This window comes from Pyxicephalus adspersus, chromosome 3 (assembly GCF_032062135.1).
Source record: "Pyxicephalus adspersus chromosome 3, UCB_Pads_2.0, whole genome shotgun sequence".
Taxonomy (NCBI): domain Eukaryota; kingdom Metazoa; phylum Chordata; class Amphibia; order Anura; family Pyxicephalidae; genus Pyxicephalus; species Pyxicephalus adspersus.
Window position 1 is genome coordinate 90129898 of NC_092860.1, and position 25303 is coordinate 90155200.

At 35.5% G+C, this 25303-nt stretch overlaps 2 protein-coding genes across 2 annotated transcripts in view; one reads left to right on the plus strand and one right to left on the minus strand.

The window, feature by feature from the left end:
- The window catches only part of NFKB1 (nuclear factor kappa B subunit 1), a 142669-nt gene that overhangs the window by 12265 nt on the left and 105101 nt on the right, over positions 1-25303 (plus strand). The gene's annotated exons all lie outside the window — the stretch shown is intronic.
- SLC39A8 (solute carrier family 39 member 8) lies at positions 1027-25303 on the minus strand. The gene is made up of 9 exons (XM_072405643.1): positions 25001-25303; positions 24225-24811; positions 14542-14692; positions 10412-10581; positions 8684-8806; positions 8406-8564; positions 6021-6228; positions 3403-3587; positions 1027-1753 (listed from the first exon to the last, which is right to left on the minus strand). The coding sequence occupies exons 2-9, from the start codon at positions 24456-24458 to the stop codon at positions 1604-1606; spliced, it is 1380 nt and encodes a 459-aa protein (XP_072261744.1). The 5' UTR covers positions 24459-24811; positions 25001-25303; the 3' UTR covers positions 1027-1603.

Genomic DNA, 25303 nt, shown 5'->3' on the forward strand with positions numbered 1-25303 from the left:
CTCACTGCGCATGCATAAGATTGGCACCTTTGTTTTTCATTGGGCATGCGCAGAAGGGGAACTTTTTTTGAACATTTGCAGGAAGTGGCCTTACCCAATCTTACCCCTCTGCAGTGCAAGATTGGGTGACATCCCAAGACAACAAAAGAAGATGACAGTGCCTGGTATCCAGCACACGCCACGAAGAAGAATGATGGTATGGCGCAGGACCAATTGGCCACGAATCGGGGAGGGATCAACGGCTTTCTAGCTGTAGGTGAGTGTAAGTTTTTTTATTGACAGTTCCACTTTAAGAGGTGTCATGCACTTGTCAGGTAAAGTTTCTGCTTCTGGTATTTCCTCTTATCAGGTTTTGCTGGCTATACAGGTTGACACTCAAAAATCCGGCTATCAATAATCTGGTTCCTTCAGATTTCCGGCATGGATTTTGGAGCGCATTTTCAAATTTACACAGTTTTCTGAAGAAGCTGTTTATGTGTAGATGGCTCTGTGCACCAGAATTAGATGTTGGGCCTTGCCTGCACTGCTTTCCTGCTCATTACTTCTCATTTTATTTGCTGCTGTAAAGCCCCATTATGGATTAAGCATCAATTTAAAGGACTGTACAGGTAGTCATTTTCTGTTAAATATACACAGCATAACCCTAAAAAATCTGGAATTTTCGAAAATCCAGCACTCCTTAGCTCTGGAGGTTGCCGGATTTTTGAATGTCAACCTGTACTATGGAAATTAAAAAGGAAAAAAAATGTATCACCTTTAGGAAGTTTCTTTTTCATCTTACATCTATTGTAAATAAATAGTTACACCTACTATAGTATCCAAAGTTTTGGCAAAATTTAGCAGGAGGAGCTACCATGGAAAATGAATCGCTTTAATTAAATCTGCACTCTACCCAGTACCATAAATTATTTCTCTTTTTTACCTTCTTATATGTTGAAGTACACTAAAATGTATGCAAATCCAAATTTTATATTAACCTATAAAGTCTTCATACATACATTTACAAGCAACAGCAACACTAAATACTTTGCTTTGACTTAAAAAATTGTTTAATCTGTTTGTTGACCTTTTTAAAACAAAAAATATATGCTCAATATGACATAGAATCTAATTTCATTTGAATGAACTAAGACAGTCACTTTCTTCTGTCAGTATTCCTAATGCTTTTAAGTACAAAAAAAGAACAGACAATCAAAAAGTGATGAAACAAAAGCAATAATATGGAAAATCACGTACAAAAACAAGCTTTTTTTACATAATATTTACAGTGATTTGGACATGAGATCAATCATTTTCCAAAATCACATGTATTATAAAAGCAAAGCCACCAGTACTGTATAAAAATCATACATTGTAACACCGTTGGCTCACTATAACACTGTATAGGTAATGCCGGGTGCATTCCCTTGCAAAGATATATACATATCATTTCATTTGAAAGTAGCAGCAGTTTGTTGCATATGCCATGCATCTGCTTCCAAAGCCTTTTCATCTAAGTGAGCATTAAGAAAGGATCATCTCTTGAGGTTTGAAGATAGTAGGTATGAAGCCATGGTATAATTCTTTCTTTTTTCAAGGTATTTGGACTTTGGAGAAACATAAATTAACCTAATTTAATATTTCCGGCATATAGGGTTATTAATAGAATGATTGCAAACCCACTAAGTAAACCGGCATTCTGAATGGCAAAATAGATCATGTCACTTTTCCTTCCTTTAATCTTTTCTTTGAGCATTTCATTCATTTCAGGAAACTGAAAAATAAATAAAATATACATAAAAGTCATGCTTTGAGCTTCCATCAATAAGCAAGCAGTGTTTTCCCAGCAGTACCCTCTAGGTGGAAGCAGAGACAAGGTTCTTATATCACTTCTCATCTTTTCCTGCTCACAGTACTTAACCTCCTGAGCGTTACACTGATGTCTAATTTCTGTACCAAAAGCGTTACACTGTTTTTCATGAAATTTTTTTTTTTTACATTTTAGACCTGTAAGTTACAGAAATTTGTCCGAACAAGGGTCTAGTAGATATCATGAATATAAAAAAAAGTTTGAAACACACAATCATGTAAAAAAAAAATGTACTTTTAATAAAATCCTATCCTACGAAAATTGCAAAAGTTTTTACCCCGAGCATGCTCGGGCTTAACGGCCAGGGGGTTAAGTGCTATTTGTTAGCCAACAATGACACAAATACATTGTGAAGGCTCTATGCACCTCTCCTGGGTAGTGGGGTCAACATACACCAGAAAAGGTCATGGTTATTATCTGGGGAAGCTGGTATTAATAGATATGTAGATCATACCTGACAAGGAGACTTACATCTTCTCATGGTGTTGTCATTTTATAAATGTGATTTGGTAAATACAATCTAGTTGTTTGTTTTATTGATGGATAATTTGTAGAGATATTATGCTAACTAAAATGCTTGGGTAGCAGAATAGTGATTAATAATATTACACAGCATTTATATAGGGCCATCATATTACGCAGCACTGTACAAAGTCCATAGTCGTGTCACTAACTGTCTGTCAAAGGAGCTCACAATCTAATGTCCCTACTATAGACATATGTCATTAATGTAGTCTACGGTCAATTTTTAGGGAGCAGCCAATTAACCTCACTGCATGTTTTTGGGATGTGGGAGGAAACCAGAGTACCCAGAGGAAACCCACACAGACACGGGGAGAACCTGCAAACTCCTGAGCCACTGTGCTGCTAAACAGTTATAAACATTACCTAATCTAACAATGCCTTGGCAGGTGTGCATATTTTTGTCCTGCAACATAGTAATAAAGTAAAGCATTGTGTCACATTCTTGGCCTCATTTAATAAAGCGTACATTAAGGTTCAATGAAAGCAACCCATGTTCAGTTCCAAATTCCAACATAGGGCTTGTATGAGGCCAAAACTGGAGAAGATAGATTCTGGCTGATTCAGAAAACCTGGAATGGACTTCTTAAAAATAATTTGATTTTAGTTGACAAATATTTTTAATCATTGACCAAATCTAGTCCAGGTTTGCTGCATCAATCAGGTTCTTCCATGATAGTTTATCTTTTCCAGTCTTGAAAAGCTTTAATAAATCAGGCTCATAGTGTGAAGGTTACAGGCAGGTTAGTGTTAGGGTTACAGGCAGGGTTAGTGTCAGAGTTAATGTAAGATTTACAGGCAGGCAAAGTGTGAGTGTTACTGGCAGGGGTTGATGTTTGGATTGTATGGGTTACGTGCAAGGTTAATGTGAGGTGGGCCATAGGGGATTTTTCTCAATGCAAAACCCTAGCAGTGAGACAGAAAGCTAATGTACAATCAGACTGTACTGTACAGACAAAAAGATAATGTACAAACAGGCAAAGCAAAGGATTCTACAGGTTAGTAATCAGTTATAAAAAGTTTTGTCTTACCATATCTGCCAGTCCAATATACAAAAACATGCCTCCAGCAAGTCCAAATATTATGCTCGGTTCAAAGTTGTTGCCCACTAGAACTCCAAAAATCAAACCAATGTAACAAGAGCAAGCCGAAACAAAATTGAAAAATAATGCTTGGGGAATTGTCATTCCTGCATTCAGCAAGATTGCAAAATCACCTGAAAAAAAATTACAAAGCTACTGGTGAAAAAATGTTACATACTGAATTGTTTCATACAGATATATGCCCTTGCTAAATATTTTTTACACATAAATGTGTATATATAAATATATATACTGGTAAAAGTAGGTTATATATTTTTTAATTCATACAACATATATATTAAAAAAAAAAAATATATATATATATATATATATATATATATATATATTATATAAAAAATACTAATAAACAATATAACAGAAGTGTACAAGACAAAAGATATACTTTGTTTTTCTTTTTGAATGTATGAATAAAAAAGGCCTATAGGGTCACCCCAAAATGCAACAAAAATATTAATTTTAAAAAATGCAATTTACCGTAGTCCATTTACTAGAATATTGAAATGATGTGGATAGATTGGTACTGTGAGAGAGGTATACTCAAGGATCTAAAGCCCTGTAAAACATTTATTGTGTTTAACTATTTTCCAAAAAGCCAGTATAATGTTATTACCAGATGTGCACAAAGGGAGTCGTATGGCTACATCTTTCAATGTTTATTGGTTAGATTAGGCCAGGTTTGAACTTTTTGCATTCTTGCAAATAATTACCAGACTTTTGGATTTTTGTAAAGTGTTAAAACCTTCTGGATTTTCTGAGCAATAGAAAAAAATCTTCTCTAACAGTTGAAAAAGAGCCTTTGGTAAAGGTAAAAGTAGAGGGTCATTCAGAGTGGATTCTTACAGATGAGATGCAGTCCTACATTTAACATCACAAAGGTTTGGTGGAACACACTTTTCTCTCCCCTGTGACATCACTTGCCTAAACAGTAATATACTTTGGTGTTGCACTCCATACCACTATTAATGGTAAACAGAATCTCGTTTGGACCAAAGGTCACCCAGGGCACAGGGGTCATGCTATGTTTAAACACAAGTTATTAGGTAGTGGACTGCTGTGTACTGTGCAATTAGTAAACTATTATGTGATCTTCTGAAAAAACCTTTTACCATTACAGATTATTCGATTGATCAAGCAAGTACAGGGCTACATTCTGCCAAATTACTGATCACTCTTATTTTCTATTTCTTGCTTTTCTTTATTCTGACTATGTATAATTTACAGGGCAGTACTGCACCCCACACAGTTTGCAATATGCCAGAATATCAGACATTGAATAGAACGCAATGGGTGATGTTAGTATATGCAATGGAAAGCAGTGCATTGCTAAAATGCAGTGCTGCACACAATTCATTGTTATGTGCACTTCCCCATTCTATGTAATGAATGAGGTCAGCATCACAAGGGAAAGCAACCTGGGGCTAGTTGTGTGGTGCTGTGCATTACACAGTCTATTTGTGTGAATAAGGTCTAAGTTTGTTAAACATAAATATTAAAGGTAAATAATTACAGCAAGGAAAGTGAGGAACATAAAAAGTACAGTGAATAATATAAATGATAATTATTTATTATTGTCACCAGATTGGAGATTTTCCCCTACATTTCGTCATTGAGTCACTAGGATGAGTGATCTCTATAGGACATCAAGACTCAAGCAGCAATATACTCTAACTTTTACCTAACACAGTATTTTTCTTGCTTTCTTCTTTTCCATTTAAACATTTTCCATATTTTTTTTCTCTTTGACAGCTCATTAAAAAGATAGGCAATTTTGCGCATTGAGGACACAGACAGCAACTTGACAGATTTTCTGTCTTTTCCTACATAGTTTTAAACTCCTACATAGTGCTTCCTACACAAGTCATAAGTGTGAACTCTGAAAAGTCGAAGTTCACTTTTAAAGAACAAGGGCATAACTTTTCCACATCACTTTCCCCTCTGAGTACTGGTAAACATCTCGATGTTCAGAGCCCCCACCAATCAGCTGTTAAAATAGTGATATCTGCTGCACTGACATTTGTTGACACACTAGACTCCATTCACAATGGGATACAAACTATGCTATTTATTTTAAAAAGCAATGGTTTTCCATCAGAGTGCTGTATCATGCTGTAGAAAGCCAAGCCACACCGAGCAGTTGAAACAGCTGATGAGTTGGAATGTGGTGCAAGGGGAACACAAAAATCAGCGGAGGGGTTGGGGAAGTTAGCTAGTTAGGAACATAATCTGTAATGACTAAACAAAGTATTCAAGCAGCTTGTAGCAGTGGTAATATGCAAACTGCAGATCAGTGGCAATTAAGGGCAAGAAGACCATATCAATCAGCAGTGGGGTATATAAGGATAACAACTAAACACAGCAGCTTTTAGCCATCATATTATTTACACTGCTGATCGATGGGAAATAAAAGCAAGGAGACGTCACTAATTAGCAGCAGGTTTATACAGGAGCACAACTGGATATGGTATGAGTAAATTAAGCTTCAAATCAATTTACACCCTTTACATGCTGGTCCATAGCCAAATCTATTTAGTACACATGTCACTTACCAAATTCATGAGGAAACTCCTCACACAGAATGGCAATAGAGGTACTCAGTCCTTGCAAAGGAGATAATGTATATGAAGCCCCAATGGCAAGCCCATCAATAAAGTTATGCAAGGCATCACTTAAAGTAATCATCCATGCTAATGTTCCAATCTCCTTCATCGGGGTCCATTTTCTGATTCTCCAACAGTGATTTTCTTCATCCGAATCCTAGAAAGAATAGAATACATCAATAAGAATTAAGTATTAAGAATTAAGATACAGTATGGTACTTCGATTGTCCAATGCAATGCTCTTTCCCCCCACATGAATCATTAAACATATAACATATTTAGTAAAGGTAGGTAGGAAGGTAATATTGTGAGTCCCATTTTGAGGAGGATTTACTGGAAGGGTTAGTTTTTGCAATAGTATTTACACTTCAAAAAAACAGTCAGCATCCAGTAAATGAACATTTTCTTTAAATACAATTATTTGATAATGACTATATTAGGAAATGACCCTATAATATAATGGTGCACTTCACTTTATACCAACTATAGATTTTTTCAAAAAATGTTTCCAGAGAGGTCTTAGGAAGTGGGGGTCGAGCTGTGTTTGCAGAGAGGTCTGGATCAAATGTTGAACATTTTTTTTTGCCAATTAAAAAAGTTCCTTTTATATGTATTACAGTTGTGTACTACACTTTTTTCCAGGAGTACAACTTGAATTTTGAATGCTTTCTAAATCTTACAGTAAGTATGTCAAAATATAAAGGGTTTCCTGCAGAACCAATCTGAACCAAACCTTATGTGGCCAAACATTTTTTATACTAAGCCTCTGATTCAGTCACATGGCCCATACATTTAAATTTTTGATAGCAAGTTTTCTTATATGCAGATAAAGATGTCAGATTATGTAAAGAAAAAGTGCAACAATTGGCAGTAAATAATGTATAACACAAAGGAATGAGCCCTGTAAATGTTTTAGGGGGAAAAAAGGATAAATAAAAATACAAGGAAGTACCTTCATACAAGGTTAACACCTTTCACACAATATGCTCACAGGTTAATATGTGGTTCATGACACAGATTCTTTATATGTACTGTACAACATTTTTGCTGCTGCAGCAGTTCCAGTAGTGTAATTAAACCTGCACATTTGGCAACACATGTAGAATGCTGTCAAAATGATATAAGCTATAAAGAGCATTTTTACACCTACAAGTATTTTAGTGGTTTATTGCAGACAGTATTTTGTCAGCATGAACTTAATCTACTGTAAAACTTTAATTATAATGACGTGCGGGATCTTTTCTTTTTAACTATCTAATATAAAAAATTGCTGATAAAAGGTATATACTCTGCAGGATACAAAAATAGAAATCATGAGAATGTCAGGAGACTCAAATGTAAGCTAATGAAATTAAGAGTCTAAAAATGATTTGTCTTATGTGTGGTACCAAGCAACTGAACACTGTAAAAAGACCCTTTCTTCTTCTTCTTCCTATAGTATAGCAGGGCTTATTAGGTCTGATTAGCATACAAACTTTCACAGGGGCTCACAAGTTAGATACACCAGAGGCATTCGCCATCCATGAATCTGCTTTACTTGCCCAGTGGTTACAGTTCATGAAAGGTTCAGTAAACCTTCTTTAAAGAGGTTTTGACTTTATCAAACTTTTACTGCAGATAAATATTGTGATTGATGTATTTTAAATTACTGTGACTGATTTATCACCAGTAAATGTTTTGCAAATCTGCAATCAACTTAGAAAATGTTTTTGCATGTGTATTATGTAAATAAGTACATTGGGACATTGGATTGCTGTATCACTATTACATTCACAGGTTTGCTTTCAGTGTAATAAGGGAGCACAGGAATTGGGCTTTAGAGTTTTTTGTTCTCAGAGCAAGTCTGTGGGTCATGTATAACCTAATCCTAAACTTAGATTTAACAACATAATTAGTAATGTCAGCTTCTCCTAAATTCACCCATATTTTGATCAGTTGAAATCTGCATGCAAATGATATCAGAATAATGATTTACCATTGCAGGCAAGGCTGTCAGATCCAGCGACAGTAAGCATACAGGTTTATTGTTTTATGCTACAAGACAAGGAACTAAATCCACTTATCCCTATAATACACATTTCCAACCTGTGTGTTTGTGAGTACATTTTATTAATATAATATTAAATGTGTTAGGTAAGACTTTACAATGCTGATGATCTCTCTCACGTTTTCAGTTTTTTTTATGGCATACCCAGTCAGGAGTGATTAGTTGGACAATTACATTCAGAATGTTAGTAATTAGGATTGAGGAGAGATATGGTGTATCCACAGTGTATTTCTTCCCATAAATTACTTTTTAATAAATTACTAGTTAAGTACTGAAATTCATTTTACCTTTGAGACCACACTGACTTGATCAATGTTGATAGCACCATTCACTTCTGTTATCGCTGAATTTGAATACATTGTAGCTCCATTGGTAGATTTGCATTTTTCGTGCTCTTTGTGTATTTCCTGTGGTGGATGGTCCAATTCTAAATGGGTATGAACTCCCTGTGGATAAAGACATTGGATATATTAGTTAGGGGTTTTACTTCTATGTGCAGCTCTTAGCCAGTTCTTTTTTCAGGCACAATTTTGTTCTAAGTAATATGATATAATAATGTTCTTACTTCCCCATAGATGTTCAGAGACAATTTCAGTATCCTCTCAACAAACAGCAGAATGTAGAATCCTCCAAAAACAGCCACAGCTTTTGGAACGTAATTATCATGTTTAGGGTCAAATCCAAATGCCTGCAACAAGATTAACAGTTGTATCATTAGGATTGTGCCGTAGTGCATCGGCTTTCAGACTACAGAAACAGTGTTCCTTGTGTGCCTAGGCACTCCTATTTCATGGATACAGTGTGACTTATGACCATGGGATATACAAGCATATATAACCTATAGCGACCAGTCATGTTACTAATTCTTCATTTTAAAGCAGGCAAATATAATACATATAATTGTTGTTGTTATGAACAACTATACCTTACCAAACTTTTATAGTAATGTAACATGGGTTGTGGCTGTTTGAAAATTAACTTACGAGCAGACTATAGGCTCAATCAACAAGGTGTTAAGGCAAGAATATTCATTTTATATGAAGAATTAAATGTTCACTCTAAGTTTCAGATTTCCACATTTATTGGGAAGAAAGTACCACCATTCTTATATATAATTTTTTTTTTAATTACTGACATCAGATAAACAGTTCTAGTTTATCTTGCCAGGCCAGTACAATGTTCACCTGGTCATAACACTATGATTAAACATGTTAAAACAGGATTCAGGTAAATAGACATGAATGACATATCTATCTATATCTATCTATCTGTAAATACAGCCACTGAGTTATTGCACTTAAAACAGTCATTGAATTTATATCCAATTACTTGCCACTTCTCACAGCAAAAGTCAAACTCCTCAAAACTGACACTAAGGCTACATTCACACATGTAATAATTGTCATTGGAAAGGATTTTTTATGATCCTTTCCAATGACAAATTATTGCACGATTCATGAACGAGCGCTGTACATACATACATCGCCGTTCTGCTCTATGGAGAGGAGAGGGGAGGGGAAGAAGGACTTAGCGGTGCCCCGCTGTGCACTTTCCCCTTCTCCTTCATTACAATCGTTCCTCGTCCATCGTCCCTGTAACCACCAGGACAGTCGCTCGGGCGACGTGCGATTATCAGATGAGAATCTGACGTGTGTACATAGCCTAAGGCTTGTTCACACTATACATATTGCTGTGTTGTTTAATGCAGCACATTTAGCATGCATTTTGCAGTGACATCTGACATTGCATAGAGAGCCGTCCTGCCTTGGGGTTTTTCTATGTTCTCCTTTGTTTATGTGCATTTGCACTGAACATGCAGGTTTTTCCTGCATCCCAAAAACATAGATGCTGGAAGGTTAACTGGCTTCTCCCCAGCATATAGTATGGGCACTATATTGTGAGATGCAGGGACAGGTAGTGACATATACCTATATAAAGCACTGTGTTATATATAAAGGTTGGTGATATATAAACACATGATAATTATAATACTTTTTTTAACCACTTTATAATGCCTGATGCAAAATGTCATTGAACCCACTCATGTAATATAGTTATAAAACATGTTTTCTACTCACATAAACCATTTTTGGATCTATTTAAAAAAAAGTGAATCTGACATCCACTGACAATCCCTGGTGGAGTATCAATCACTGCTATTAAAACACAAAAACCTGGGAGATTCTCCCCCAGCAAATGTTTCAGTGAATGTCACATTCACTGTATTACAAATAGGCCCACTTTGTTTTAAGCATATTCATATAATTTACTTTTTAGTTTCAGGACCACTTACTTCTGGAATCAGTTGAAATATTGCATTTGAAAACAAAGATCCAATGGCCAGTCCAATGAAGTAAGTCAATATTTTTGGAAAATATGGCTTCTTTACAAGAGGGGTTATGAATAATCCAAGCATCGATGTCAAATTAATAATGGTTACAGTCAGAAAACTGAATCCCCAAACTAAAAGAAAAAAAACGCTTGGTTATTAAACATCATTGAATGAATATTTTGCAGATGTATCTGTAGTTTTCTTAAAGCAATAATACCAATCAGTAAACCAGACTACAAAAAGCTGTATTGTATTAAAATACTATTAGTGAATATACAGTGTCCATGCATGTATGAGACTTGGGTAGTAAGCATATATTGTAAAAGTCTTGTTTTTAGTTTCAGAAGCTTCTTGCAGGCACATTTGACAACCTCCAAAACCCTGGTAATAAACCCAGGTGGTAGGTCTTTCAGACAATTGCAGAGCTCCTCACTAACCCGCACATTCGGTATTGGCCCATCACTATTACCGACTGCTTCATTGTTTAATAGTGATGTGCAGAAGGCAGAAAGAGGTGGCATGCTTCTTCACATTAATCCTATTAAGAGGTGCCAGAGATTTCCTTGTCAGTACAGCCTGGGAATAATTCACAGCAATAGAGATTTAATAGCTACAGCAGTTAGCTGGAGAAATCCTCGATTGGGTCCTGCACTGTCCTGGTATTCTTCGAATACCGCTTTTAATTTTTTTTTTTAAAAAAGGGTATTGCCTTCAAAAAAAAATATATATTTTTAGTTTTAAGTTAGGTCTGCTTTAAGCATTTTTGTGTATGTGTGTGGGAGGTAGGGGGGGTTTGGGGGGGTATACCTGTAACAAGTTAAAGCTTCGCATTATAATAATATATGGTGAAAATAACTAATGTTATTATGACATTTTTTTTTTTATATGCCAAGGTAAAATACTGTACTGACGGGTATTTATTCACATTTTCTTGGAATACCACTGTAAATTAAGATACTTAAAGAAAAGCTCCTGGAATAAATGAAAGTAATTTACTCTGATGCCAATTACTGGACTTGTAACAAAATACATAAAATATATCCCATGTAGCCTGGACAAAAGGTATTAAAAGCGTGTCATGTTAAATGAAAATAAATCTCTGTAACTATACAAAAAGAGTCCTCTGTGCATGAAACACTTTTGAAATGCTGATACAGGTAGTTCCATGAATGAAATCCTAATAAAAAGTAACAGGAATAGCAATACTGTACCTAAGTGGTCTAGTCTTGGCCGCTGCACATACTGCACCTTTTGGCACACCCTGAATCTCAGGGACCTTTGACACATTGCATAAAATCCAATATATCTTAGAATGCAAGTAATTATCATTTAACTTGCCTAATGATCATACGATACTGTATAACCTCTTTCATAAATGAGACTAAATTATTTGCTGATTTGATTGATCGACTAAATCTTTGTGAAGCAAAATGATGACTGTATAATCAAGAGTTACTTTACAGAAAAAAAAGTCTTTTTTGTAATAAATTTAAATCAAATGCTGATATCCCTAGGCATTGGGTCACAAGATCTAGGTCTTCTCTATAGTGAAAAAGTCTCAGACCTTGAACATTCCACATTATTCACGTTGTCAACCATGGCTGTATAGAACTATATGGCAAAGAAAGAATCAAGAAGGAGTTTGATGGCTATAAATTATAAATATATAGTCATGTTATTTATTCTTACATAAAAACAAGACTTAGATAAAAACTGGTTCATCCCACGTCCATTGTAACATCATGGGGTTAGGATATCCGTACTATACATAAACAACTACTTAACGCCCCTAGCCTTCTAATTCTGTCTGTATTTCCATACAAAAAGCGTTACATTTTTGCATGGAAATTCATTTTACACTGTAGGTTATAATTCTTAGGCATAATAATTCGAAATATCTCCAATATTTATTAAATGTAATAAATGTAATAATAAACTTTAAATAAAAAAACACAAAAATCTGTTAAAAAAATAGTGAAACATGAAATATAACTGTACAGGAGCATGTATAATATATAAATATATATTTTAAAATTATATATATACATTATATGAAGATTTATTTGTATTGGACTCAAAACAGTTATTTTGTATTGAATCCAATACAAAATTATTTGAATTTCTCGCCAATCCTACCACCCGCACCAACGTTACCGGGAAACCCCAGAGATCGTCTCTGCAGTCGCCGGTTGAAGATCGAAGAGGAACGGTGTGTCCCCAGGACCTGTAGGGACAAGCAGGACGCCGGGGGATGCCGACAGAACAAGGTAAGTGTTTTTTTTAAGTTTAAGGCGACCCCGAGTGTGACTTAGGATTTCTGTTTTAGCATATAAAATCCACCCCGAGTTATATTCGGGAATACCGCTAGGGGGGGTCAAAGTATAACAGTATCAATCTTTGTCAACCGACGCGTTTCACCTGTATGGGCTTCTTTAGGGGTACAGCTGGCATATGGACGGTTTTTAATGTAAGAGTTTCACCTTTTCTCATCTTCAGTTTGTTAGGAAGAACAAATGTCAAAGGGATCTCGCAGGGAAAGCACATTAGTGCTGCACCACAAAGTAGGTAAACTACATCTTCTGATTTGATTATTCCTTTAACTATTAATTCTCATTATTCTTTGTGACTTGATCCGAACAATTATCATACATACCTTGTGGAAACTTTTCTCATAGTGAATTTCATCTATGCACCAACCAATATTTTAATTTCCTTTATTACTGAGGTTTCCTAATACTGATTTTCAACTATATTAAAACCGTCCATGTTCCAGCTATACCCCTGAGGAAGCCAATACAGGGGAAACATGTCGGGTGGCAAAGATTGATACAGTTATACTTTAAACAGTTGTTTATGTATAGTACGGATATCCTAACCCCATGATATTACAATGAGCATGGGATGAACCAATTTATATCTAATTGTTGTATTTAATTATGTATGAATAAATATCATGAATACATAATTATAATTTATAGCCATAAAACCCCTTATTTTTGCTTTCTTTACCTTGTACATTAGGAGCTTAAAGGGGCTGCTGCTAATTCACCAATTTACACTAAAAGAGAGACAGAGGTTCATTTCTATGTCTAGAAATATAACTGCAGCCAAAAATATTTGATAGTTTTGTGTAGAGCTGTAGGGTGAACTCCAGTCATGTTTTCTTCTCTAATAAAAGAGAGAAGGAACCTGTCACTTTTCCCCCATTTTTATCAGAACCTCATATAATATTTATATATTTTTTATATGGGAAGCTAACATCATTTTTTGTTTCCGCTGTATGCTACACTTTTCACTTTACTTCATTTAAATGCATTGTAAGCCCTAGACAGTACTGTTTTTACCTAAGTAGTTTTTGTTACGCAGTAAATAAAAGATATGCTGTCTTAGCAGTAACATTTTACAAGATCATTTTATATGATAGTTGCCAATCTTCTAGAATATATTGTCCTGTAAATGTGAAAGTGTTGTGTCATGAAGAAAGCCTTTTATGTCCAGTCTAACATATTTATAACTTGTACATGTACTGTAAGTTTTATATCTGGAACCCAGCAATAAAAAGTGCAGCTATAAACTCCAAAAGCCATGACTTTACAACACCTTACATTTAAAGATGTGACTTTCCTTTAGCTAACACATGTGGAGCATTTTTAGGTGTGTATGTGATCCTTTGCACATATACAAGATATTATCTTACTTGCACTTATCTTTTTGATGCCTGTAATGACCATCCATCCACTTTATGTTGGAACGCAACACCAGGATTCATTTTTTGGCACGGAAGATTATAAAGCTGAAAAGTGTTCTTTAGACTGTGTGTATATCTGTGAAATTTCTAAAATATTTTTTACATGAACATTGGCTCTAGGATGGGCAATCAAGATGGTCAATCAACACAAATAAATGACTGGGTAAATATGTTGGCACTGGTGAAGGAGTAAGGAGAGGTGCATTTAGTTAAGGTAGATGAATGTATTTTTTTGCAAAAGAGACATAGCCTGCACCCATTTTTTTCAGGATTTACACTCATAGAACAAATGCTACATTCTATATGTTAAACATATATGGTAAGTATCAGAAGTAGTTTATACCTTGGCCAGGAGTGGGCCTGAGGTTGGGTTTTTCTTCATTTTCACATGGATGAGAAAATACTAAGTATAAAAGAGCAGGACAGGCATTCCGAAAGTTTGTTTCTGTAATTTTGTTTTCATACAGTTTAAAGATGTCTTCACTGGACATACACTGAAAGAAAGAAGAGAATAAATGTAGGTAAAAAGAGTAAATATAATAGGCATACAGACGTGCTACATGGATCCCACATCATCTGTCTACTTCTTGTACATGTACTTTGGGAGGATTATACCGCTCTTTCATAAGATATGGTATTATTCCATACAATAGTACTTGATATTTGACCTACCTATTTCCTATAACAGGACAATAACTGGGAATAAAAATTATATTTTTATTTGTATACTGCAAAGACATGAACAACAATGACCTTAAATACTTCTGATCCTTTGCCAGTGTACACCTGTGACACATACCTTACAGTTGCTTAGGTATTTGCCTAAGATATGCTAACAATATATTCTAATTATGTTTTTGCAGATCAAACATTATGTAAAGATGATATTCATCACAATGCATAGAACTCTGTAAACAGATATGCCACAAAAAGCCTGAGAATCCAATCTAACTGACTATTGTAAAGGAAGTTATCTAGTACAAATAATTAACTGGTAAAGAAGGCAATTCTTTAAATATGTTTTTACTACAGATGCCTTAATAGCAGTAAGTTGACAGTAAAGAGGTTATTAGACAAATTAATTGTAGGGTGATGTACACACATCAGATGATTCTTGCCCGATACGAAGGGATGGGATCGTCTTGGATGAAAATGGGAGAGTGGGCGGGTTCTGGCATTATAACGTCACTATTGGGGAAGTTTCTTCCCCTTTGAGTGACATCCTGTAAGCCAGTAAATGTAGTGGTCCGTGGGTCTGAAAGTTGGCAACCACTGAGTTAAACTGATCTGAGAGTCACAAATTTCTTATTGCTCAAGGAAACCTTAGCCAACTCTGGAGAAACCCTGGTTGAAAATGACTGCTCCAAAACATTTCAACTAGATCCTCTCATGGGGAATAAATGATCCCAATGGCAAACTGATTTCTCATTCTATAGTAAGCCTATATCCAGCTTATTTTATTTATTTAGTGTTGGATACAGTGAGATAACAGATATCCCTTCATTTCACATCCCTGTGACTGCAATGTATTAAGTGAGGATGCAGTTTTTACTAGGGCAGAAAAATGTTGACATGAAAATGGATCGTGAAAATTTCTAAACCTTTAGTAAAAAAAATATATTTTTAAATTTGTGTGGAAATCTTTACAAAACTAATACTGGAGGTGTAAAAAAAAACATAAAAATTTTAAAGCTAAAGTTCATATCATTATATACTTTGCCTGCCTTGACCCAGTTCCCCCTCATTTATTAATGACCTTTACTTTTTTATTCATATTATATTTTTGACCCCATGATGTCATCACTGGTTATTTGCACTACTCAATGCAAGCAGATCATGGCAAAACATTACCACATCCCTACCTCTCCATTCCTCACAAGAGCCCTCAGCACTGATCTAGGCAGTATGATGGCTTTTCAAGAAGTTAAGCAAATAGCAAAATACTTTCATGGTATGCAAGATTGTGCATTCCTAGGCAGCTCCCATATGCATGCAGACTTCCTTACATTACAAAGCCTACTGAGATGGAAACTGAGATCCATTAAACAAAAAGGGAAGAACACAGATAGTAAAGCTATGTACAAATGAAAGATTTTCGTCTCCTGGTATTAATGCCCATGATTGCCTTGAGCAAAAATTTAGCCTCTGTATAGCTGTCCATATCACAGTTGCATCACTGAAAAACTGATAGCTAAAAAAAGTTTCTGTTTCCCATTGAGGGGTTGCTTCCTGCTTCTTCTCTTCCTTCCCTTTTTATGGATCAAACAGCATTGTCTACACATTGCTCATCCAATTCTACTGTCATTGATGGGATCACAAACTTTCATTCTAGTGAAAGTGCTCAGGGGTTTGTACATAGCTTAAGGCTGTGGAGGAAAGAATAAGATAACGGTGGATGTCCTCCATCCAGAAAATTAGGTAAGGTCAATCCAACTTGGTGAAGCTTCTAAGTGGTTAAAAGTTCACAACATGCAATAAAATAGGAATAAGTATTTCAGTACAAAAGGAAATACTGTATAACTATATAAAGAATGAAGATAAGGCTTCAAGTTAGGATTTAAAATTTGCACTTTGGTGCAAAATGGTAATTCTCTCAAATTTGGTGACTCAGAAACAATAGAACAGAAGAAGGGACCTCTACTGAACAGGAGGGGATTGAGGGCCCTTATTAAAGTTTAGTTGTGGTCTGTGTCCCCTTTGAGGGGAGAATTTTCATTTTCTGCCCTGGTAACATACCATGGCATAAAGGAAAATATCACAGGCTATAACCCATTTCCACTCCATACGCAGTGATGAAAACATCAATTTCCGGTTATATTTTCAAAAGAAAATATGTCTCACACAATTACTTTTAAGAATTGCCTATCCACTGAGTACATATGGAACCAGTGGTGGTGTGTCCAGGGTTAGATAACGGGCTGTCTGTAAATGACCCTATCCCATCAGATACAGTGAAGGGAGTGACTTTAGAATTTGTGAAAACTGATGATGGTGACACTTTTTACAGATAACTGTTTTCACTGTCTGCTAATGAGGTTTAGCGATAAGAAACACAATTCATTGACTATTTTGTCTTTACAGGTTTACTTAGAAAATATTAGGCACATAGGCACAGTGCCTGCAGTTTTACAAATGCTGTATACAGTATTTAACACTTATAAAGCAAGCTTTTCACTAGCCATACATATCTGGAGACTTCAAAATTTGATCTGAATTGAAAATTTGATTGAACAGAAATCCATAGAGTTCTAAAAACACCTATCAGATACATGTTAGAATAACAGAGATTTTTTCTGACCTAAGTGGTGGTGGTTCTTTTATTTCTCAAAAAGATCTATTATCGTGAGTAAAATTCATAACTGACTTATAAATTGACTCAATAAAGCAATTTAATGGACTTCTTCAACAAATTGGACAATTGACCAGTGTATTCTCAGCATTAGATCTCTGTTTTAATCAAGATATTTAGAAACAAGTATCCTATTTCCAATTGAGAAAAATGGTGTCATTTATCTAAGCAAGACTGATATCCACATGTATCGCTGCTATTGCCATTGATTGAAAGTGTTACTTTTGTTTAAAGTCCTGCTATCCCTGTTAGCTAATCCCTAAATAGAATGTACTAAATTGGTGTCACTTAGCTACTTGCTATGCATTATACTGGATGTCACTTCCTCAAGATATGCTAAATGGCATCTCTACGGTAATCTGTCATATCTCTCCCTGTATTGTTTAACCACATCTCTTCCAACCCTCGCCTACTCATAATCCCATAACTATCCCACTCATTTGCTTCATACCATCTATAGGTGTTATAAAATTTTGTTCCTATTTCATAAAAAAATTAACCAAAAAATAAATGTTTTAAAAAACAACTGATTGATCCGGTTGGTGGTCTAAAAACAATACATTCATGTATATAGTATTCTGCTTTGCACATGGCATGATTTGTGTACTTTCAAGTAATACTTACCAACACATAAGATCTACCCCCATGTAATTGCAAACTCAGAACTTCACAATCATTCACAATCAGTTACCTGCTGATCCTAATGTTACAGCAGATTGGATATCAGATTGGAGGTGAAAATCAGACTGTGTTCTAATAGTGCTAATAGTGGGAATGACCCTTGGCCTATCTAGACTCTAGTCTATCCTACCAAATATTTGCACAAGGCATGTTGTCTAAAATCATACTCATGAATCAAAACTTCAAACAGACAAGAAGTATTTTTTACAAAGTAGGGTTAGTAGGTAGGCTATGTACACACAACAGATGATTCTCGTCCAATTATCATTTCAGGGCTAGTCTCGGATGAGATTGTGACGTACGTACAGCGACTGTTCAACATCGTTCATGGATCTGTCCTGGCGATCCATAGAGCAGAATGACGCTGTATGTACAGCCCTCATTCATGTATCTCTGTCTTTTGTTGTTGGAAAGGATCATGAAAGATCCTTTCCAACAACAAAAGTATAACGTGTATGCAGCCTCGGGCATAGCAGCAAACATTTACAAACACTTTGAGGTTTCTCAGTATACAGAACAGTCACGTCAGCAAACATTTTGAGGGTGATTTGGACAAGGCAGATCTCTCTAAGATGATCCTCGATTAATGTAATTACAAGCCTTTGGGTAATTGAGCTTTTAGTGGAGATACACATTAACTTAATGACTACCTGGACCGTGCATTTCTATGAAGAATGTTAGGGCTAAAACAAAGCAAGAAGAAAGAAGATAATGTGAAGCCAGCATATTAAAGAAAGGACAGTTTATTGATAAATACTGACCATTCTATTACTTATAGAATTCACTCTATCCAAACACCCCTTATATAAATACAATTGTTGCATGTCTTGTATAAATAACGTGAACAGGACATTGTTTATTCTGGATTTTGTCCAGCGATGATATTATTTTAACATGGACAGCACAAGGAGCTATTGTGCAAGAAAATGAAATCTGTAATTTCGCAGTAATAGTTGCAAAACAGAATACACCCTGGTATAAAGAAAGGCACTGTTACTTTTAAGACATTCTGTTATATTGGAATAACCATCCTACTTACACTATGATACTATTATGTTTCTCACATCAATCAGCTAGAGACAAAAGAAAATGACAATTGTAAATGAAAAGAACATTCCAGGTAAATCTTGTCTACTTAATTTAATCCTCAGAATTTACAAGGGGCATGGGTTTCTTCCTCTTGGAACTTTAAACACCTAAAGGTAAAGTTTAATCTGCTCATATTTTGCCTTTCCCACCCTACCCTGCAATCCACAGGGTAATACATTGCTAAATTTAATCATTTGACTGGGGATGAGGAGACAAAAGTACAAATACTTATCCTTTTCCTTACTTGCTTTGGCAGCTTCTTTCTCCATTGTCCAATACTCTAGGATGTTGCGCAGTAGAACTGAAGGTAAGGCTGAAATCCAGCTTTAAAGGATAACTCTACTGAACATTGTTCAGTGAAATGTGGAGAAGAATGGGGAAGCCTATAGTTTGGCCAATTCATTAGTCCTAGTACCCCAGTGTAACATTTAAAGTAGATCTTACCTTTACTTTAAGAGTATTTAGCTTTCTAAAACACTGGGTATATTAAACAAATGTAAAATACAAGGTAAACTAAAGTGCTCCTTTTACCATGTGTGATTCACGCAGGTGGGTATTGCAAAAAGGCACAGGTGATACCCCTTCTGTAATAACTGCTCCTACCTGCCCGATCGCTGCCCAGCTGTCAATTTTTGCTGCGGTTGCCAGGAAAACCCGTCAATCACAGCTTCCCTTGCGTGTGCTAGGAATGAATGAACTTACAAACCTAATGACTTATGTCATTCTGGTGCGGCCAATCAAGATGGAAAAAGATCATCTTTAGGAAGTGAAGAAGGAGGAAAACGGGGTGCCCTGTGGTAGAATGGGGATAACTTAGTAATTGCTGGGTATAGTCCCTCTTTAAGAGAACATCTTATCCACCTTCATATTTGCATAAAGATACTTAACAGATGAATATTCTATAGAACAGTTTCACTTGTTTTGTAGGCCATGGATACAGCATAGAAACCTGGCATTGATGATGTAGTACGAGCCCCCCTTTCCTCACAGAGCAAGCATAGATAGCAGCTATGAAAGCTCTGAACAGCAACCCATGCCTCTGTTCATTCTGTTTGAACTAATAGCGACTAACTAAGTGATTTCTGTTTTGTTTCCAAGTTTGATGGAATTTAATTTTAGTTTGCTGATCTTATCCTAATCACGTTTCAATATATTTAAATATTTGTTACAGTATCTTTATGTAAAAAGCAGAACTAAAACATTTCTTTAAGCCACCAAGCCCACTTTGAATGCAATTTTAGATATAGGAAACAGAGAGACAGCGACTTACATGGTGTATGCTTTAGGATATACATTGGTATTGAAGGTATAGCTTCGGTAAATTTATGGAACTTGCAGGGGTCTATTTATGAAGTAGTGAATCTGACATTCACTAAAACTTTCCCTGCAGAATCAGTTACTGCTATTGAAACACATGGATCTGAAAGATATTCTCACAGGGAATGTTTCAGTGATAGTCAGATTTACCGCTTTAAGTCCCTATAGTGCTTTTTTTTTGGGTGTTATGGAAGTATGGAAGTGTTTGATATCTGTCAAGTTTTTATTGCTATCTGTGTTACCGCTGGGGGAGAAAATTAGGGAAATGTAACATTTTCATGTTTTGAAATTGTGAGGGAAAATCTTTCAATGGGGACAACTGTTTCCTGAGACAACTTTGTTGGATGAACCTTTTATTATTAGGAGGGATTTCTTCTCATTTGCTGTTGTGCTTTTAGAACATGCAGTGAAGGAAAATCCCCCTAGCAGAGTGCAAATAGCAAAAAAAAAAAGAAACTGAGGGGTGTTTAGTACTTTTCCTGCTTCATACAAACATTGGCTGGTATAACTGTTTTATACAAGGGTATATCCGGGGTTGTGTAAAATTATGTTTTGTTTTTTTTTTTTTACAAAGCCCTCATTGATTTTACATTGATCTGCAAAATCTAAATTATATTGGATAGAGTATATTCAATCAAATGATAAAGTATATGACTGATATAACTTGACAGGAATGGGGTCTGCTGTTATTCTTTATGTTTGGACTCAAGGTAGGCTGACAGTTGTTGGTCCCTCACCCTGCAACAAAAAGGCATAAGGAAAGTGTTCTTAGTTAATTTTTTTTTGTGTTCCACTGTTCTGAATGCTTTAGACACCAATAAGAGGAACACTGCCCATAAACAAGAGATAACACATGGCTTTAAGCAAATTTTGCAGCTTGTGTAAGATAAGATATAACTTGCTGCACTAGTCCCACATACACAAAAAGGATACAGCCATCCAATATGCAACCTTATCTATCCTGTATCATTGAAGTAACAGTCTACTTGACCTTTTACTGCTGTCGATTGTAGAATAATGCTACCAGCACCACCAAATCCAGAAACCTAATAAATGAGGCCCTTTGACCGTACTTAAGAAATTAAAAGCTTGCATGGTGCTAGGTCCTTAACATGTGAATGATAAAAGATGCATTTTAAAGCTTTTTGTTTTTGTATTGTAGCTTACATTTTATCATGGGCAAGTATTTAAAAAAAATTGTGTAAACTCCTGTTTAATAAATAGTCTACCGGATCACTAATATTACTAAGGATGATTATTATTATGAATGCAATTATACTATGTCAATTTTTAAAATGTTTGATCTTGCATTTACCATACTGAATAAAAACTATTGTTCACTGTATACTGAGACAACAGATGTTGCCAGTCTCTCTAAATATCTGTAAATAGGAAGAACACATGAAGAAATTCTGATATTAGCCTATGTAACATAATAGAAAACAAGTATCACAGTAAAGGTAGTAATATGTTACTAAAGGATTGTCATTAAAAATAGGATGAATCAATAGGGATCATAACATCACTGACAAATGACATTATTATATAAAAAGTGTCTCTTTCTTGATATGAATAATTATTTTCCTGGGTTTCCTCTTGTGGCATAAAGCTTAGGCAAAGACCACATGATCTCTAGCTACTATCATTGTAGATATTTCAAATATTTAAAGACTCTAAATATTTCTTAGTGTGATAGACCCTGTCTGACATAAAATTAGACAGCAGGATCATCAATAAATAGCAAACAATGGATATATGTGAATATATACAAGCTATACACAGAAGTAAATCATTATCTAGTACTTTTAAATGTTCATTGGTGATCTCTTTACCAGATATATCCAATAAAGTTGTTGTTCTCTTAATCATGTTTTTACTAACAGGGGAGGAACTAAAGTCATTTTGTTTTTTATTGGAGGATTTTCAGTCTAGGCCAGTGGTCCTAGTTGGTTTTTCATTACCCCAACCAGTGACACAGTTATTTTTATGTGGTCCTTACAGCTATCAATTGTAATAGACTCTATAAAAGGTAAATCTGAGTAAAAGCATATGCAGGTGGACTCTGCATGTCCCTGGCCATTAGTCCCAATTTGGTAGAATGCCTAAGCAGGCAATGATAATTATGGAAACGTATTAATTCTAATAGATGGGGACATAGGACACCACCCTACATACATCACCACTGCAGTTCTTTGGTATTCTCCTGTTTGAAAATCACTGGCCTATGCAAAGAGCATCTGAGCACAAAAAAGTAGTGTATGTAGACAAGAGATTTAAAGTACACCGTTCAAGTGTGAAATATGTAGGGTACCATTGCCATCGTTGTTCTGAAAAAAAATAGTTGCCTGGCAATCTCTAGTATTAATACTTTGAGTCATAGATATAAAACAAGCATGCAGTGTCAGTAAAGTGTTACAATTCCTCATTCCATTATTACGATATACTTGTTTTGGGCCTGAAAACCTGAAAAGTAGATAACTTGCATTTTAGAATGAGATGTCAGAAATGGGTTCCTAAATATTAATCCTATGATATCTGTACTTCATCTTAGCTGGACTGTATGTAAAACCAAAACTTTTTTAAATTCAGGTCAGTGTGCAAAAATGTTAAAAACTACCACTTAACCCCTTCTATTGGTCTTGGTGACCATAAGATAGAAAAAGATATACATTTTTGGGGTGGCAAAGGAACAACGGTATCTGTCCTGGTGACAACTATCTTATGCTGGACATACACTATGAAATTTTCTACAAATGGCATTTTTTGACTCTTAATAAATTGATCCTATAAACCAACTATAATATTAAATGTACCTCTCAATTGTTCAATTACTTACCTAAAGTTTTGATCAATGTTGTGCCCAAATATCAATGAAAATATAATTGATGATTAATAAAAAAAAACACTTTTGTCATTTTTTTATCCATATTTTCATCTAGTTGATTATGTAATCTATTGAAAATATTGCATAGTGTAAAGCTCGCATAAGAGGGGACAGCAAGATAATTTGTTGGTGATGGTTAGTGTTTGGGGTAAAAGAAGATTAGGTTTACAAGAAAGGTTAAAAAGAAGGTTAGAGTTTAGGTTATATGAAACATTGGGTTACATGGATAGTTTGTGTTAGGGTACAGGGTGGGTTAGGGTTATAGAGGATTAGTGTTATGGTTAAAGGCATAGTTACAGGGAAAGGGATATTGTTGGGGTTACAGAGAGGGTTGGGGTTACAAGGAACCTTAGCACTAGCTTTACAGGAAGAGTTAAGACTTTGGGAAAGATTTTTTTAAAGGGGGCTTCGGGTAAGTCCTGACTCTGTTCACCAAAAAGTAGCCTCACCAATCTCCCAATGCTGAAAGTAAATTTACTGCACATCCAAATGCTCACCCAGCAAACCCATTTAAGCATACTGTCAACTACCAATTCTAAACTTCCTAGTAACAGAGACTGCAATTGAAATAGTAATATGAGTTGCATAACAAAAAATACATAAATGTCAAAAAGATACATTGGCAGATATGACTCCTTTTAAACATGTTTTATCAGACCCTGCCGGTTACTCATATTAAGTAACATGATATGAAGTAAGTTCATACCTGGTTAAAGTGTGCTCCAAAGTCCGGTGCTTGCCCACAGCTTTCCACCATTCCGCTCACATTGTTGGCAGTAAGGATGTCATTATTTCCATACATGTTCAGCATAGCTCTGGTAAACCTTTGCTCCATAGTAGTCATATTGTCAATTCCCTGAGAGAGAGCCATACCTGTGCATGTAGCCACAACCAAGCCTAGGGTAAGCCAGGTAGCTAAAGAATGTTTCCAATGACTCATGTTACAGTAACAAATCTATTCACTGATTAAAACTAAGTTATTAGATCAGCACTCACAGACAGGTTTATGCTTAATTGCACAAAGCAGGCTGGTCTGGTTACTGAAAATAAACAGTGTATATATACAGTAATACCAGGTGATAAAAGCTGGAATAACTTGTAGCATTGGCTGGCAATTTCCTTGCTGCTCTATGCCTGCACACACAATTCTATGGCTCCCTGTTGACAGCACTGTGTGCCTGTTAGTATCTGTACTTCCACGTGGTCCCTCAGTTATTTCACTGTTTACTCAGCTAGTTTTTGGACTGGAGCTCACATCAGATACTAGATGGTACAAGCTTTCTCCTTCAGACCCTGCAAGAGATAAAAACAGACACATTTGTCTTTAAGAATCAGCTGATCTACATATTAAAAGAAATACCTTTTCACTTGTAGCATTCCAAGGGTATATGACATAATAATGTTTGAACAACAAACCACCAAACTTAAGAAACTTTTCCAGACTCATTCATTGAATCTTTTTCTCTTTTTTTGTTCACAGACCTGTGTGTACAGTTTGTTCTTTTCCTCTGCTTTACTTCCGTCCAATGGGGATTTTCTTTCTTTTGACTACTTCAGATATTGGCTGGCATCATGTAACCAGTAAATAGAAGCATGCCAAATTCTTCTGGCTCCAGTCTCTTCAAATGGGTTATTGTTAGTAGAACCCAACACCATAAAGACAATGTTTCCTTTTTTTGCCTTATTTAACACAGAAATACTAAAGTAAATAATACTACTGGGAGGCTGTTGTCTTTTACTTACAGGCTGAATCCTAGAAACTACCTAGAAAGCTTTACCATTGTA

Excerpts from the sequence above, each read along its gene's own strand:
- SLC39A8 (XM_072405643.1), bottom strand. The coding sequence starts at position 24,458 with ATGAGTCATTGGAAACATTCTTTAGCTACCTGGCTTACCCTAGGCTTG. Across the intron at positions 10,582-14,541 it reads CAGGCCCACTCCTGGCCAAG|TTTGGGGATTCAGTTTTCTG; the intron begins GTATAAACTACT and ends TTTTTCTTTTAG. Across the intron at positions 8,807-10,411 it reads TATTTCAACTGATTCCAGAA|GCATTTGGATTTGACCCTAA; the intron begins GTAAGTGGTCCT and ends ATCTTGTTGCAG.